General features: G+C 22.9%; 9 protein-coding genes across 9 annotated transcripts; 5 read left to right on the top strand and 4 right to left on the bottom strand.

The window, feature by feature from the left end:
- Positions 1-830: 830 nt before the first annotated feature.
- On the top strand, positions 831-1,661 carry DICPUDRAFT_92997 (uncharacterized protein). Its single transcript, XM_003293121.1, has 2 exons — positions 831-1,124; positions 1,195-1,661. The coding sequence occupies exons 1-2, from the start codon at positions 899-901 to the stop codon at positions 1,560-1,562; spliced, it is 594 nt and encodes a 197-aa protein (XP_003293169.1). The 5' UTR covers positions 831-898; the 3' UTR covers positions 1,563-1,661.
- A 52-nt stretch (positions 1,662-1,713) lies between these two features.
- DICPUDRAFT_50805 (uncharacterized protein) lies at positions 1,714-3,530 on the bottom strand (the record flags this gene model as incomplete). The annotated part of the gene is made up of 1 exon (XM_003293112.1): positions 1,714-3,530. One exon carries the CDS (start codon positions 3,528-3,530, stop codon positions 1,797-1,799), a length of 1,734 nt encoding a protein of 577 aa, XP_003293160.1. The 3' UTR covers positions 1,714-1,796.
- Positions 3,531-4,598: 1,068 nt separating this feature from the next.
- On the top strand, positions 4,599-6,711 carry DICPUDRAFT_157967 (uncharacterized protein; the record flags this gene model as incomplete). Its single annotated transcript, XM_003293120.1, has 5 exons — positions 4,599-4,940; positions 4,968-5,202; positions 5,257-5,507; positions 5,791-6,128; positions 6,192-6,711. 5 exons carry the CDS (start codon positions 4,599-4,601, stop codon positions 6,709-6,711), a joined length of 1,686 nt encoding a protein of 561 aa, XP_003293168.1.
- A 532-nt stretch (positions 6,712-7,243) lies between these two features.
- On the top strand, positions 7,244-8,598 carry DICPUDRAFT_157966 (uncharacterized protein; the record flags this gene model as incomplete). Its single annotated transcript, XM_003293119.1, has 4 exons — positions 7,244-7,422; positions 7,490-7,830; positions 7,919-8,330; positions 8,400-8,598. 4 exons carry the CDS (start codon positions 7,244-7,246, stop codon positions 8,596-8,598), a joined length of 1,131 nt encoding a protein of 376 aa, XP_003293167.1.
- A 712-nt stretch (positions 8,599-9,310) lies between these two features.
- DICPUDRAFT_83742 (uncharacterized protein) lies at positions 9,311-10,695 on the bottom strand (the record flags this gene model as incomplete). The annotated part of the gene is made up of 4 exons (XM_003293111.1): positions 9,311-9,491; positions 9,572-9,859; positions 9,944-10,489; positions 10,556-10,695. 4 exons carry the CDS (start codon positions 10,693-10,695, stop codon positions 9,311-9,313), a joined length of 1,155 nt encoding a protein of 384 aa, XP_003293159.1.
- Positions 10,696-11,169: 474 nt separating this feature from the next.
- On the bottom strand, positions 11,170-11,764 carry DICPUDRAFT_50803 (uncharacterized protein). The gene is made up of 2 exons (XM_003293110.1): positions 11,583-11,764; positions 11,170-11,421 (listed from the first exon to the last, which is right to left on the bottom strand). Exons 1-2 carry the CDS (start codon positions 11,685-11,687, stop codon positions 11,221-11,223), a joined length of 306 nt encoding a protein of 101 aa, XP_003293158.1. The 5' UTR covers positions 11,688-11,764; the 3' UTR covers positions 11,170-11,220.
- A 778-nt stretch (positions 11,765-12,542) lies between these two features.
- DICPUDRAFT_41643 (uncharacterized protein) lies at positions 12,543-13,294 on the top strand (the record flags this gene model as incomplete). The annotated part of the gene is made up of 2 exons (XM_003293118.1): positions 12,543-12,598; positions 12,808-13,294. The coding sequence occupies 2 exons, from the start codon at positions 12,543-12,545 to the stop codon at positions 13,292-13,294; spliced, it is 543 nt and encodes a 180-aa protein (XP_003293166.1).
- A 556-nt stretch (positions 13,295-13,850) lies between these two features.
- Positions 13,851-14,488, top strand: DICPUDRAFT_58324 (uncharacterized protein; the record flags this gene model as incomplete). The annotated part of the gene is made up of 2 exons (XM_003293117.1): positions 13,851-13,906; positions 14,018-14,488. The coding sequence occupies 2 exons, from the start codon at positions 13,851-13,853 to the stop codon at positions 14,208-14,210; spliced, it is 249 nt and encodes an 82-aa protein (XP_003293165.1). The 3' UTR covers positions 14,211-14,488.
- A 185-nt stretch (positions 14,489-14,673) lies between these two features.
- On the bottom strand, positions 14,674-16,191 carry DICPUDRAFT_157961 (uncharacterized protein; the record flags this gene model as incomplete). The annotated part of the gene is made up of 2 exons (XM_003293109.1): positions 14,674-15,561; positions 15,628-16,191. The coding sequence occupies 2 exons, from the start codon at positions 16,189-16,191 to the stop codon at positions 14,674-14,676; spliced, it is 1,452 nt and encodes a 483-aa protein (XP_003293157.1).
- Between the last annotated feature and the right edge of the window lie 1,153 nt (positions 16,192-17,344).

Below are 17,344 nucleotides of genomic sequence, written 5' to 3'. Positions count from 1 at the left end.
TTTTTATTTTTTTATACTTTTTAGGGTATTTCCAAGTTTTTTTGTTTTTTATTGTTCCAAATTTATAAGATAAAAAATTAAAATCTAATAAACCAATAATAATTATAATAAAAAATTTTAAAAAAAAAAAAAATCTATCAAACCTATATTTTAATTTCCAAATTAATTAAAAGAAAATCATATTTTTTTTTAAAAAGCATTTATATTTTTTATTAAACATATATGATATAAAATTATAAGATATATAATTTTAAAATCAAATATTTAAACAAAAAATAAATAATTTCACACATCACATTTTATAAATTTTATTTATATTTTATTTTTAAAAATAATTGTTGTGATTTATTTTAAAATATAATTTGTTTAATAAAATAAAATAAAATAAAATAAAAAAATTAAAATAAAAATAAAAATAAAATTAAAAATAAAAATAAAATAAAAAATGGAAGAATATTATTATTACAATAATAATAATAATAATAAAAAAAATAATATTAATTATGATATAAAAAAAAATAATGATGGTGATAAAAATAATAATAATTTTTGTAGTGCAGAAACTGCCAATACATCAAGCCACATAAATACCAACAGAGATAATTCAATTAATGGTAGTTTTAAATCGTCCTCATCTTCTAGCTCAGCTACAAACCAGCAACCAATAAACAACTTTTATTTTTACGATTCACAATTTAATAATATTAACAATAATCTAGATTTAAATCATAGTGCTAATAACACTAATAATATAAACAATAATAATAGTAAAAATAAAAACAACAATAATATTAAAGTTATTGATAATTTAAGTTTTATAAAAGAATATGTGACAATTAAAAGTGAAGAAATCTATTTAGAAGGTATTTTAAATTATAACGAACTATCTAAAGGGATTATGATATTTGTACATGGTGTAGGCTCCAGTAGATTTAGTCCAAGAAATCTCTATCTATCGAAATTTTTCCAATCGTTGGGTTTCTCTACTTTATTATTTGATATAATGACCCCACAAGAAGAACGTTTAAACAATATTACTGGAGAATATAAATACAATGTAAATTTTATTTCAAAAAGAATTATATCAGCAACCCAATTTATAAACTCTAATCAAAAACTAAAAAGTATTTATCTTTAAAATTTAAAAAAAAAATTATTATATTAATATTAACCATAATTTTTTATTTATTATAGAACTACCAATTATTTTGTACGGTTCCAGTACCGGAAGTGCTGGTATTATCGAAAGTGAAGGAAAATTAAAATCATTAGGAATCAATATAAACTCGATTGTATCAAGAAGTGGAAGATTGTCGTTATGTAATAGAAACTCTTTAGGACTATTGAATACACCTATTTTACTACTCTGTGGAGGTGATGATAAAGAAACTATAGATATAAATAGACAATCTCTAGATAGTATGCACTATTGCCAATCAAAAAAACTAGAAATAATTGCAAACTCTTCCCATCTATTCCCTGAAAATGGTGCATTAGAAAAGGTTGCAAAAATATCATTTAATTTCCTAAACTACCATTTGAACAACCCAATAAAATATTAAAAAATTTTATTTGTATAATAGTTAAACAATAAATCATACATGTAAATTTTAAAAAAAAAAATTAATATAATTATATATTAATATACAAAATTTATAAATAATTTTAATTTTCTTTTAAAGATTATTCTTTTCTTTTATAGAATTTCGATTCTTTAGTTTTACCTTTTAATACATTTAATTTTATTTATATTTATTATTTATTATTTATTATTATTTTATTATTTTATTATTTATTTAATTATAAATTGAATCCAATTCGAATAAAGTTGGTTTATCGACAATTTTTGATTGATTTTTCATAGCTAATTTTAATGCGATATAAATTGAACCAGCAATAGTGATGGTTTGAGCTAATAAACCTGTAGCACCTGATGTTGCAGATGGTAAATAAAGATATGAGATTGCAACTGAAGCTAAAACCAAAGAAGAGATCCAAATTAATGGTGATGGTGGTTTGGATTCGTGTTGCTTTGGTACTGTTAAATCGACATCATTTGTAAATAAGAAATAACTGTCTTGTCTGAAACCATCTTTAAAGTTGTTTAAGTAATATCTCATTACAGAGTTTTCACCATCACGGAGAACACCTTGGAAATTTCTTTTACCAGTTCTAGTGAAATCGTTCTTTAAAGCACCTGTGCCACTGTATTGAGTTGAAATGGCATCACCATGATCAGCCCAAACATTCTTGAAAACATATTCGAATGAATCACCTTTGAAAAGATCACTTGGGAACTCTTTGACGTGTAAAAGTTGGTTGGCTAATGAATGACGAGTGATTAATGATTGAACTACATTGGTACGATCAAGATTATCGATACAATTGGTACGGAAAACACCATTTTGCTTTTTGACAACTTTACCATTTTCGAGATAAAAGAAACCATATTGCTTGATATCATCGGCGAGTTGATCCATAAGAATTGAAAGTTTATCGTATCTCATACCTTTACAAATGCTGTGGAAATCGAACCAAATGTATTTAGTATCTTTAAGTGATTTGACATTCTTTTCGTAGGCTTCACCTAGTTTTAATTCTGCACCTTTACGATCAATTAAATTTACGATTGTAGTTGGACCATAGAGTTTGTGGAGTTGATCGAAATGTTTTTGTAATGATTGAGTGTTATCTTTTTCATTACCATAGAATTTGACAGCTGGTTTATATTTAAGAGTTGGGAATTGAGACCATAATAATGGAATTGAACCTCTAACTTGAACGAATGAGGTGAGAGTATTACTATTGACTTGGATGATTTGTTCTGTTTCGACATTGTTGGCGACATTACCTTTCTTGTCAATACCACGTACATTGTAACGGGTACCTGAACGATGTAAATTTCTTCTAGAGATTAAAGTAAAGTCAAATTTGCCCAATTTCTTTGATTCGACGAAACCCATAGTGATTGGAAGAATCCAGTCATCAAATTTACCGCTTGCGTCATCAAGGAAACGGGTGTATTTTTCATTCCAAAAGAAACGTTCATCGCAACGTTCATAAATTGAAGCTTTACGTGATTGCTCTGGCATTTCATATTGTCTTTGAAGAGTATGGGTAAGATCATAGTCATAACTGAAATAGAAATATTCTGATGACAATAACCACTTGATCATTGATAAATGATTTTCTTCGGAATCTTGATCTGGGATATTGATTAATGATAATTGATTTGCATGGAATGGAATAACTTCAATATCTTTCATTTGGAATATCTTTTTATCCATAACAGTTGCTACTAATTTCTTATCTTTGAAAACCATTAAATAGTATCCTGATACTAATTGAATAATACCAATAATACCTTTGATTGACAATTGTGATAATATTCTTTCTTTTTCTTCATTTACCTTGTCGAATGGTCCAATAGATACTTTATTATCTGGTTTATTTAAAAATAAACTTGATTTATTATTTTGATTATTAATGAAAATAAATCTTTCATTTGTATTAATTAATTGAATTTCCATTATATTACTTTATTTAATTTTACAATAATAATAGTAAATAATAAATAAATATTTTAATAAAAAAAAAAAAATCAAAAAAAAAAAAAAAAATTAAATGAAAAAATTTAAAAAAAAAATCAAAAAAAAAAAAAACCTGTTTTTTTCGTAATACTAAAATTTATTATTTTTTAAATTTTTATTAATTTTTATTAATTTTTATTTTTTTAAATCAATTATTGAAAATGATCAATTATTGAAATTTTATTGCGAAATATATACATATTTACAAATACACATAAAAATTAATTTTTTTTAATTATTGTGGTAATAATGTTACTTTCACAATGGTTTATATTGGATCACATCCCGCAGTTAGGAGAATGGGATCCATTGAAGGCAAAGAGAATGACATGAAATATTGGAAATATTTGGGATGTTAATATTGGTTTTGCTACTGAATCATGCTTTGTACAATATAAATATTTTGTTTTCAACGAAGGTGGGAAAATACAGAAAATAGACGAGCCAGTGATTATTTCGAGGATAAATTGGAAGTAAAGAGAGCTTTTGTAGTAGGGCAAGTTAAAGATACAGATAGTACCCCAAATAGTAATGGTCCATCAACTTCATATTTAATGAATACTAGAATACCAACAATGTTAGAGTGAAGTTAATTAAGAATTAATAATAAATAAAAAATAAAAAATAAAAAACAATAAATAAATTATAATAATAACAATAATAATATCCCCATCATTGTATAGTACTGATCTTTTTGTTGTCCTATTTCTCTGTTGGTGTTAAAAATCAAAAAAAAAAAAAAGTAAATCTATTTCAACTTGAATTTAATTAATTTTAATAATTTTTATAAATAAATAAACAAAAAAATAAAATTTTAAAAAAAACAAACAAATAATTTAATAAATAAACCATTTTTTTTTTTTTAAGTAAAAACAAATTTACAAAACTTAAAAATTTTTTTTTTTTTACCCAGATTTTAAAATTTTTTTTTTTTCAAAAATATTTTTTTATTTTTATTTTCATTATTTTTATATATTTTTTATGTCACATAGTGAATTAAAATAATTGATGGATAATATAGAATTTGACAACTTTGAAGATATTAAGGATTTCAATGATTTAGTGGTAAATAGTATTTTAAAGTTTGAATATGATCATATAAAAATAGAAAAAGTTACTAAAAGAGAAAATATTATTGTGTTTGGGACAAGAGAAAAAGATCAAAAACCTGTTGTAATTAAATATATAGTAAGAGAAAATAAAAAAAATAAAGAAAATGTTGAAAATATTGAAAATAAGGAAAATAAAGGAGATGAAGAGGTAAAAGCTTTAAAAGAACTTTCATATCACCCAAATTTAATATTATTATTAAACTCGGTAAGTAATATTACTGCTACTACTATCTGTGCTGTGTGTAAAAATATTAATTTTCAATAGTCAAAAAAAAATGATAGAAACATTATTTTATTAGAAAAGGGATCAAAAATTAAATTTTATAAAAACGATAATGAACCAAGTGATGATTCAAATCATCTTTTAAAATCAATTTTTTGTCAATATGTTGTATTTTTAAGTTTTGGGCATAGTGTTAAAAGATTTCAAAGAGATGTTAAATTAGATAATACTGTTCTTCTCCCGCCCGTTTTTTTAGATCAAACACCATATTTAAGGGGTAATTATTAAAAAAAAAAAAAAAAAAAACTAATAATTACTGATTTTATTTTAGTTATTGATTTTGAATTATCATCAAGTATAACTTTATTAGACAACAAATTATATCCAGATAGAGCCAGAGGAACAGAATTTTATGGTTTATTAGAGGAGAGGTTACATCATTTGCATTTAGCAGAAACTTATTTTCTATGTTCAGCTTTTAGCAATGTTGAGTCATTACAAGAAAAAGGTTTTACAGTAGAAAAAAGTGAAGTTCAAGAAATAGAAGACTTGTTGAAGCATAAAGGTGTAACCCTTTTTGAAGTTTTTAAAACCAATTTTATTCAAAAAAGAAAAATTCATTTTTATAATTTTTTACTTGACCACAATAGTCATCAATGTGTTGAGGTTAAAGACATCACAAACGAAATCAAAAAATTTACAAATTCAAAGATATATATAAGATATCTTTCAACTCCCCATATTTTTCACTTTTCTGAAAATTCATATAACAGTTTTTTATTTCCATATTATTCGATTGTAAGTATTATTAGTTTTTATTTATTTAAAGTTTTAATTGTTAATTATTTTTTATTGTCATATTTAGAGTTCAGTTTACATTTTACCAGAAAAAATCCCTGGAGAGGAATATCTAAACGAAAAATTAAAAGCTGTTTTGGAAGAGATCAATTATAATTTTGAAATTTTACGTGAAGAGTTAAATGAATCAGGAACATATTCATACTCAAAAGTTTATTTGGATAGGTGTGAGAATAAATTTTCATCACCAAGTAAAGATAAATCTTCAAAAGATTTATTTGATAGTTTCGAATCAGAAATGAAAAAATATCAAAAAAAATTAACCGATTGCGGGTATTATTCCAAAATTGAAGAACATAAAATAAAAAAATTTGGTTTTGGTGATATTGATGAAAAAAATATTTTGTAAATATTTTTTTATAAAAGGATAAATGTATATATATTAATATTAATTCTTTTTACATTTAGGTTTAAAGATATGGAGGAGGCATTTGGTTTTGAATTCGAGCCACTCAATGATAATGAAAATATTTTTGATGGAGATTATATCGAATCAGAAATGAAATGTTTAAAATCCATTGAAGGGATTACAAGTATTGGTAATTTAATTTTAGAAAATAACAAAAATTCCTCATTAGAAAAGAAACGAGAAGAAAAATTTTATTTAGACAATGGTGGAGAAATTGGCAAACTTGAAAGAGAAATAGTAGAAACACAAAAAAAGATAGATTTATTAAATTCCGTATTGCCATATTTAGAAAAAGAAAAAAAACCATCAAAAGAGGAGATTTCAGAATTAAAACTAGAGTGTGTAGAACTAATAAATGATTATTTTGACACAAGAAATCAAGTATTAAAGGATACGAAGAGTGTTATGGACGAAATAATACAAATAACCAAAGAAAACGAAAAAAGTGAAATAATTTTAAAATTACTTAAATTAAAACATGACGAGTTAGAAAGAAATAAAAATTTAAAACAATTTTAAACCTAATTATTTTTATTTATTTTTTTATTCCTCAGATATACTTTAAATTTAAATTTGGGTTCATTTCGTCTACTACTTTATTACCCTTAAAGTTTGAATCGTCCTTAAGTTTTTCAAAGTATTTATCTATTATGATGACCAACATACAATAGTAGCTCTAGAGTTCCATTAAAACCAAATCGAAAACTTGATTTTTAGCAAAATTGCATTGAAAGGTGGGTGTTAATTGAGGAGCTACCTATTTTCTTGATTTTTATAACCTTGAATGGTTTTATTTTTCATAATTTAAAATGAAATTAGATGCTTAATTAATTAATAAAAAGCCTTTTATCAAAATACTTAAATAAAGAAAAATATCATGATTATTTATTCTCTTTTTACGATAAATTTTTTTTTTATTTTTATTTAATTTTTTTTTTATTTTTTTTTTATTTTTTTTATATTATTTTTTAGGGATTTCCCTATTTTTTATTTTTTATTTTTTATTTATTTTATTTAATAATAATAACCTATAAATAAACCAATATTAAAAATGAAAAGAAATTTAATATTTTTCTTTATTTTTTTAATATATTTATTAGGTGTTGATTCATTCCAACCAAATGAAGAGATCAAAGTTATATATTTAGAGGCACCTTTGTTTTATTCAAAATATGGCGCTCTTTTAGCAAATATTAGTGCGTTCCATAGCGGTTTAGGTTTTATCTCAGAGTAAGTATAAATAATCTTATACAGAATTGGAACTTTAGAAAATAGCCTATTAACTTATTTCCTACAGAACAACCGATGAACAGTATACAATCGATTTTGTAGCATATCCAGGTGTATTAGAATCAGTATTACCAAAAGGTGTTATATTTGACACCATTATGTGGGATACTGGTGGTAAAGTACAGGTTAAAGATTATATTAATGGCTCAAACTATTGGGTTCAATCTCAAGAGATTATGACTATTGATGGTGATATTTTTGAGACATTTGTATGTTGGGCAAATAACTATAACAAAACCTACACTTGGTATCAACTATTTGATGTTATAGATTCATTAACAAATGAAACTGAGATATCTTCAAGAATCTGTAATGATTTTGTTTGGGAAGGTGTTAATGCATTATACAGTAAATATAGATTGTTATTACCATTGCTATTGTTATATAAAATCATACTAATACCTCTCTTTTATTAAAATAATAATTATAAATATAGATTTAGGTGGCAACTATATTAATGAAACTGACATCATTTCAAATAGAGATTTCATAACAATTTACTCTATTGGACCTCCAAATCTTATCCAAGATGGTGGAAATAATAAAGAGGTTATAGATTTTTATTCAGCAATGTTAAACATCTCACATATTAGTAATCAAACGGTAGCAGGTTTGGTTGACGAGTTGGATACACTATTCAATGGACATTATTATCTCTACTATAATGATATGTATTATAATATCACTTTAGCTAGCTCTCCAGTCTCTTTCACCTATGACGAAGCAGCATTTGCTAGTGGTGAAAGAAGTAAAGATAATATACAACTAATTGGCAATTGCTATAACATTCCTCACAACTTAACTCCCTCAAATAAAAAGCTTGGTGGTGGCTGGGTATTTTTAATAGTGTAAATATTTTTAAATTAATATTAATCATAAAACTTGAAATAACTAACTTTTTTTTTTTTTTTTTTTAGACTGATCTGTTTCTCTACAACCTATTTTATAGGTGGCGCTTTAATCAATCGTTTCTATAATCAAAAATCTGGTTTGGATATTATCCCAAACAGAGATTCTTGGTCTAAACTTGGTGGTTTAATATCTGATGGTGCTTCATTTATTAAAAATAAAATTATTGGTTCCACATATAGTGCTACCTATAATTCTATTGCTTAAAACCAATAAAAAATGTCTTTTAAACAAAATTATAATTTTCTCTTAATGATTTTTTTTTTAAGTGCGAAAATGATACATAAAGTCATCAGAATATTTATTTATTGTATTTTGTTTTTGGGTATGTTTAATACTTGTATCAGTTTACAACACTTTATGAAAATATTATGTGTATTTAATTAGTGAAGAGATAGTATTTACAGTTTTTTTTTAAAAAAAATTCACTTTATTTTTTATAAAACTATATTATAAAAAAATAAAAAGACAGGATCCATGCTTCTTTTTTAAAGTGCTGGTATTTCACAGGCGATCATCTCTCCCAGCTATTCTACTCCTTTAATAGACAAATGCTGTAATAAATCCTTAAAATTTACTATTCATTAAATTTAATTAATTGGGTTCTAAAAAATATAATAATAATTGTTATGGGAAAATATTTTTTTTTTTAAAAAAAATAACACTTGAAAATAATAAATTCTGATAATTTTCCTTGAAGTAGAGTGTGACAAAGTAATATAAGAAAATTCGTGACTTTATTGAATAATACTTTTTGGATTCAAAAACTTTTTTCATAACATAATTTTAATAAAGAATATCTGTTTTAAAAAAAAATTTTAATTATAAATTCTTTATCATCCACATCATAAAAATTAAAAAAAAAATTGTACTAAAAAAAAAATATCTAAAAGAAATAAAGAAAATATAATTTATTAAATTATTTGGTTTTTTTTGATGATGATTGAGGATTTGAAGATTGTGTGTGTGGCTTAAGCTTGAAACAATAAATATCTAAAACTTCTGTTAAAGAAGTAACAACATCATATGCAAAATGAATATACAATACAAAAATAGAATAAAAATAAATCTTGCTAAATAATATTTCATCGAAAAGTGTTCTTAAATAAAAAAAATAAAAAAATAAAAAAAATTAATATATTATTATATGGTAAATTGATGATTACAGTTTGATACATACCCATTAAATTTATAAATATTTAAAAATACAAAAATAAGTGGTACCATAATGGTTTGTATAGGTGATAGTTTATCCATGCAAATTCTAGCCAAAATTAATTTACCAGTAATAAAAGCGGCTAAAATACCAAATGAGGCCATAAAATAATGTGCTCCCTCTGTTTCGAGAATATTAACTGTTGAATTTTGACCCCAATAAACTGAAAATATAATTAAAGAGATAATTGGCAATAAATCGATAAAGCTTGAAACTACACTATTATTTCCTCTTTTACAAATTGCATAAATACTAAAAAAAAAAATTAAATTTAAAAATAAAATAAAAATAAAGTTAATAAATTTAAAAAATAATAATACTATTTGGTAAACTTACTTTAAAAATATTGTACCAACTCCACCAGCAATAATTAATATTAATACAAAGTGATTAATCTGAATATTAAAATTTAAAATATTGATTGTACGAGACCAAAACTCTGGGCCGAAAAAGTATGTTAAAATATGACCTGTCATCATACCAAATTGCGATTCTGTTGGTCCGAAATAACCTAAATTCATTATACCTGTGTGATATTGTTCCCATTGAGCGGTGAAAAAAACCAACATAATGAAAAGAGTGGTAAAGAAAGAGATTTGGTTGCAGCCTACTTGAATTGATGATTGGAATGTTTGCATAACGAGAAAAGTGATCATTGCATCACATCCATGGTCAAATAATTCACCTAAGCCTGAACTAGCGTTAACCCTTCTTGCTTGCTTGCCATCAACTGCATCCATTGTTTGATAAATGAAAATACAAAATGCATTGAATAAATATAACCATTTTGGTGCTTCTCCGCTCATTTGTGGCATATAATATAATGTAACTAAATAACTAACAATAATTGAAATAAATCCAAACAAAGTAACTAGATTTGGTCTATTTAAAAAAAAAGGTAAATAAACTTTATTACACAATTGTATTGTATAATATAATTTTACTTACGCAAATGATTTTGGTAATAAATTAACAAACCAATTCCAAAATGGAGTCATAATATATATTGAAATAAAAGATGAGTCACATCCAGAGTATTTATATTTTTTAATGTTGTCTCTGGCCCTTTGGCTAACATAAACACCCATTTTTGAAAGTGTAATAAATTGTGTGATGTAATAATATAACAATAACAATAATAATAATACTGATGTTGTAAAAAAAATTAATAAAAAATGGAAAAAAAAAAAAAAATTAATTTTTTATAAATGAAATCACAACAAATTACAAAAATTAAAAAAAAATAATAAAAAAATAAAAAAAATAAAAAAAAAAGTAAATAAATATTAATTGAATTCAATTCGAATAATATATCTCGATTTTTAAACTGATCTATTTTTTTTACATCCAATTACTATATTAATTGATATTTTTACATGTGGTAAGAAAGCAATCGCAAAAATGACATAAATTAATAAAAAAAAATAAAAAGAAAAAGGGTTACTTTGGATGATAATACCGCTACAAATTTATGATCCAATATGCATAAAATTTCTCTTCTTTGTTTAAAAACCTAAAATATATATTTGTAGTGGTACTTCTCATTCCAAACCCTAAAATTTACACCCTATAAAATGCTGAGTTTTTTTAAATCTGTTTATTAGACTAAATGTTTATTTCTTTCTGTTGGCAGTGGCCATTTCATCTCTCTTCTTTTTACCAGCTTGGATTGAACCTAATCTCTTTTTGGCAACTTTGAGAGCACGTTTATCTAAACCTGATTTTAATAACTCTTGAATTCTACGTTCATATGGAGCAAAACCAGAGACTTCACGGATGACATCACGGATGGCGGCAACACGTTTGGTGACAACCTATGAATAATAAAAAAATGTTTGATTAATATCAAACTTTGTGGATAAATGATGAAAGATGATGGATAATCCAAAGATAAATGATTTGAGATAGTGATATTCCAATAAATGTGATAATCTAACAAAGATTGATGATATATCCAATGTGTATTTCAACATACTTGTTTTTTGAAGGTTGATGGAACGGTACGTTTGACAACTGGGTGACCTTTGTTGTAACCTTTAATAATACCTGATCTTCTGACTGGGGCGGTAGCAGTTGACATTTTATATGGAAATAATTTATCTATCTGTTCGAAGAAGCGAATATAAGAGTAATGCGTGAAAAATGTGCGTTGCTCGCTGAGGCAAATTTTTTTTTAAAAAATTTTTAAATTTTTTTTTTTTTTTTTTTTTTTAAATTTTTTTTTAATTTTTATATGGTTTGTTATCAGTTTTTTATGCATCCATATAAAATATTTTAATTTTTCGTTTATTAATTTTATTTAAAATTTAAATATGAGTTAATTATTATTAAAAATAAAATCAATATAAATAAAATAATAATTGACTACATAAGTTTTATAAATAAAAATAAAAATAAAATAAATAAAAATATTTTGATTATTTTTTTTATTTTTATTTTTTTAACACTATTTTTTATTTTTTTTTAATTCATAAATTAAAAGTATAAATTATTTAAAATAATACATAAAGAAAAGGAAAAAAATAGAATAAAAGAAAATAAAAGATTAGTGTTGCACTAATTAGTTATATATTCAATTTGTATTTTACTATTTTTTAGTTAAATTTAAGAATTGTTTTTTTTTATGATAATAAATAATAATTAATCATTTTTTAAGAAAAAGAAACACTTCTTTTTTAAAATCAAGTTTAAATATAGAATATTAATCAAATATTTAATATATCCCTTTTTTATACAACCATATATTAAAATTAGAATAAAAAATAAATAAGAAAAATTTATTTTTAATTTTTTTTTTTTTAATTTTTTTTTTTTTTTTTTTTTTTCGTTTTTATGAAACCGAGAGAATTTTTTTAAATATTTTATTTTTTTTTTTTATTTTTTTTTTAAATTTTAATAAAGGAATATTTTTATATATATATATACATACATAAAAATGAGACCTTTAACAGAAGAAGAATCAAAAGTATTTTTTGAAAAGTTAATTAAATTGTAAAGTTTACATTACCACTATAATTTTATAATATATATAGTAAAAAACCAAAAATAACTACCAAATTATAAAAACACACCTTATAATAATATGTCTAATATAGTCAATATTAAAGATAATAAAATCATCAAATATCATAAATTAAATAATTTAAAATACCATTTAAAAATAATTTTATATTAATATAATATTTTATTTTAATTTTTAGTATTGGTAAAAATGTAACATTATTAATACAAAGAAAAGACGAGCCATACTGTTTTAGAATACAAAAAAATAAAGTTTATTATGTTAGCGAAGAATTAATGAAAAGATCACAAAATATACCAAGAGATTCATTAGCAAGTTTAGGTACATGCTTTGGACGTTTCACAAAAACCGGAAAATTTAAATTAAATATTACATGTTTAGATTACTTAGCACAATATGCTAAATATAAAGTATGGGTTAAACCAACTTCAGAAATGTCATGGATGTATGGTAATAATTTATTAAAAGCTGGTTTGGGTAGAATTACTGAAGATACACCTGCAAATCAAGGTGTTGTTTTATTTACAATGAATGATGTACCAATTGGTTTTGGTGTTACCGCTAAATCAACTTTTGAATGTAGAAAATTAGATCCAACTGCATTAGTAGTTTATCATTATGGTGATGTTGGTGAATATTTAAGAGATGAAGATACCTTATTTTAGTCAAATTATAATAATAGAAAAAAAAAAAACTAATAAAAAAATTAAAAAAAAAAAAATTTTAAAAAAACAATTATATCATATTTCTATTTATAATAACAACTATAGTTATTAATCAGTATTTCTATTTCCTTTTTTTGTTTAGTTTTTTCTTTTTTATTATAAATCAACTTTTGTTGTTAAATAACCCTTTTATTATTATTTATTATTTTTATTTTTTAAAAGGTTGATAGATTTTTAATTTAATTTTCTTTTTTTAAAAATATATTAACAGACTATTCTGTGCTAATTAAAATCTTTTTTGGGTTCAATAAAATTAATATTAATATTATTTGATAATATTATTTAATTTTTTTTTTTTTCCCTCCCATTTCAAAAATTAAAATTTTTTTTAAAATTTTTTTTTTTTTTTTTTTAACTTAATTTTTTTTTAAATGATAAATATTTTTTACTTTCCCAACAAGTATCAACATCACATATCCACATAAATTATATATACATAAATACTTCATACTGTACATAGAAACTATTAAATATTTATTAATATACAAGATAAAAAATGCCATCAACACCATTCTATTCAAATAAATATTACGATAGCCAATTTGAATATAGGTAAATAAAATAAAATCTTTTTATATATAGAAATAAAAAGAATAATTTTATTTTCATTTTCTTTTTTTTTAATTAACAAATATTAATATTTCTTTTTTTTTTTTTTTTAAGACATGTTATTTTACCACCTGATATTTCAGCACTTATCCCAAGAGATGTATTATTATCTGAAGAAGACTGCAGACGTTTCGGTATCAGACAATCAGATGGATGGCAACACTATGCTAATCATAAACCAGAGCCACATATCCTCCTTTTTAGAAGACCACACAATGGCATTCCAAACGAAGTTGATTATTTATAAAAACAAACAAAAAAAAAAACAAAAAAAACACAATCTATCTTAATTTTTTTTTTTTATAATTTATATTGATACAAATCTGTAGAAACTCAACACAGCAACAAAAACAATAACAACACAATTAAAATAACTAAATCAATAATTAACAAAATAACAGCAACATACAAAAACCAAAATCAAAAAAAAAAAAAAAAAAAAAAAAAAAAGAGTCAAATAACATCAAGACAATCTTAATAGTGTGTTAAGTCGCTACCTATAATATTAATAATGTTATTTATAATAAAAAAAATAAAAAATAAAAAAAAAAATAAAAAAAATATTATATAGTTTTTTAAGCAAAATTTAATTTTTATTTATCACCCCACTTAAACCATATAGATTAAAATTCGATTTGCTTTTATTATTTATTAAATAATTATTTGAAAAAAAAATAAATATAATTCTAGTTTTACAATTATTAGTTTATTTAAGTGTCTTCTAATGAACAACTCATTCTTAAATATTCGGGCGGGTTATACTTTAAAAATATTGACATTTGAGAATTATGAATTACAATGGATGGAGGGTTGTATTCGTTGTTTTTTTTTAATAAAAATATTTGGGAGCGGAAATTACCGTTACCAGACTCTTCGACTATTACTTTGTGATGGCATGGGGATAAACATGGTTCAATTTTTAAATTTTGAATACCATTTGAAATGAGTGATGGAAAAAAATAAAAAAGGTTTTTTTCTGAATCTCTTCTAACCTGTGCTGATCCTGATGAGAGTACTCTACTATCGATATGAAGTTCATCAATAATGCTTTTTAGTTGTAAAATGGTATTGGCTTGTTCTTGAATAGTATTTTTCATTTCTAAATATTCTCTCGTTATATATTCATTGTTATTATTACTATTCTCATTTTCAATGTTGCAATGTTTATTTTTTGGGGGTGGTGATACGTTTATTATATTTTTAGAGTCCTCATTAAACAGTTTAATTGTTGCTGAGGTTGTTATTGGGGTTGTTGTTGGAGTTGTTGCCGTTGGGGAGGGTATTGTACCAAGTGCAAAGTTTTTATAAATACTACTATTACTGCTATTGTTGTAATTCGTGTTATTGCTATTATTTAAAATACTATTGTAGAGATTTTCTGCTTGTGTGGCACTATCAATATTTATACCCAAGCTTGTTAGCATTTCCTCAAATTTTGAATCTACATTTTGGTTAGAGTCTATGTTATCTTCATTGATAAAGTTGTTGTACCAAGTGCGTTCTTCATCATCTTCTTGGTTATTAAGATTAAGCAAATCTAACTTTTTCTTTTTATTACAATCTTTTTCGAATGATGGTGAATTTTCCCTTTTTTTATTCTAAAATAAATATTAGTTTGTTAATACTAAATTCTTTTTATTTTTTTAAATTTTTCAAATATTTACTTTTTCTAAAGAGTCTTCAAATAATTTTTCGATTGTTGTTTGTAAACTTTCACTTGATATTCTTCTAAGTGAAAGGTCATTTTCAAAATTTTCTCCTTCATCATTTTCTTTATTATTGTCAGTATAAGTCTCATTTGTTTTGTCTATGTATTTATTTGATTCCTCTTCGGTCTCTTCTTCATCGATATCATCCTCCTCTTCCTTTTGGTAATAATCATTTTGCTCGGTTTCTGAATCATCCTTTTGGTCCTCCTCATCATATGTAATACCTGTAGTTGATCTGTTTTCAAATATAGAATCCATTTCATTGGCTAATTCTATAGTGGGGCTGTTTGATATACTTGAAGTTGCTGATGAGGAGGCAGGGTATATTTTTTTCTTCATACTCCTAATCTTGGATATAATTTGATTGGGTGTAAATTGTTCAAATTGTTTAGATTTTATTATTTGTTCTGCAATTTTTTTTTGTGATGGGTATTTTCTAGAGTTGTTTAATTGATCATAGATTCTCATAAGTTCCTCTGTTAGGTTTGGGGACGACCTTAAAACCTTTTTATCTGCCATTTTGCATTTGTTGAAAAATAAATGAAAATATAAAAATAGATAAATTGGTATTCTAAAATCTATGGAGTAGTATTATATATAAAAGAACAAATGATAATAAATAAGGGAAAAATTGTTTATACAACCATAATTAAAAATTTTAAAATAAAAAAATTTTTATTTTAATTTTTTTTATATTTTAAAAAAAAATTTTTATATCAAAATAAAAAAAAAGGGGGAATTTAGTTTTTTTTTTCGTTCCAACATTAAAAAAATTCATAATGGCTAGCCACTAAATAATTAAAAAAAAATAAAATAAATAAATAATAAACTTATAAATAAATAAATAAATAAATAAAAAAATTTAAATATGTGGTAAATAGTATATAGTAAATAGAAAGTGAATAACAAATTTCCTTTTTTTTCATTTTTTTTTTTAATTAAATTCAACACACCAAAAATCTTTTCATAATAAAACCCCATTAAACTCAATTCAATTTAATTTAAAATCTCTTTTTTTTTTTTTTTTTTTTTTTTTTTTTTTTTAAAAACCCAAAAGGTTTTTTTATTACTATATGTATGGATTATGGGGAAAAAAATGGGCAATTTAATATCCCTTCCACTAATAAATATTAAAAAAATAATCACTCCCCCAACAAAATTAAAAAAAAAATGAAAATAAAAAAATAAATTAAAATTCAAAAAAAAAAAAAAAAAAAAAAAATCTAAAAAAAAATGATATATTGAAGAAAACTGGTTTGTATTGCACACACAACTATATATAATAGATACTATTGTTGTATTTAAAAGAAATTAAAAATTTGTATTGGTAATCATTCTCAACATCATCAATAATCACACCCAAATTTTTTAATTTTTATTTTAAATAAATTTTTTAATTTTTTTATTTTTATTTTCTTTTATCTATATTTTTTTTCTTTAAAAAATTTTTTTTTTGTTTCATTTTGTTTTGTTTTAATTTCTATACTTTTTCTTATTATATTAATTTTAATAAAAAAAAAAAAGAAATTTATAAATAATTAAATCTATAAAAAAAAAGAATTTTTTTTATTTGTTTGTTTTTTTTTTTTTTAATTATATATTATATATTATATATTTATTTAATATCCAAAAATATTCCCTAAATTCATTCTCCAACTTCCATTTCGAAATT

The sequence above is a fragment of the Dictyostelium purpureum genome (genome assembly GCF_000190715.1).
Source record: "Dictyostelium purpureum unplaced genomic scaffold DICPUscaffold_400, whole genome shotgun sequence".
NCBI classification, from domain to species: domain Eukaryota; phylum Evosea; class Eumycetozoa; order Dictyosteliales; family Dictyosteliaceae; genus Dictyostelium; species Dictyostelium purpureum.
This window is presented reverse-complemented; position numbering and strand designations above follow the sequence as displayed.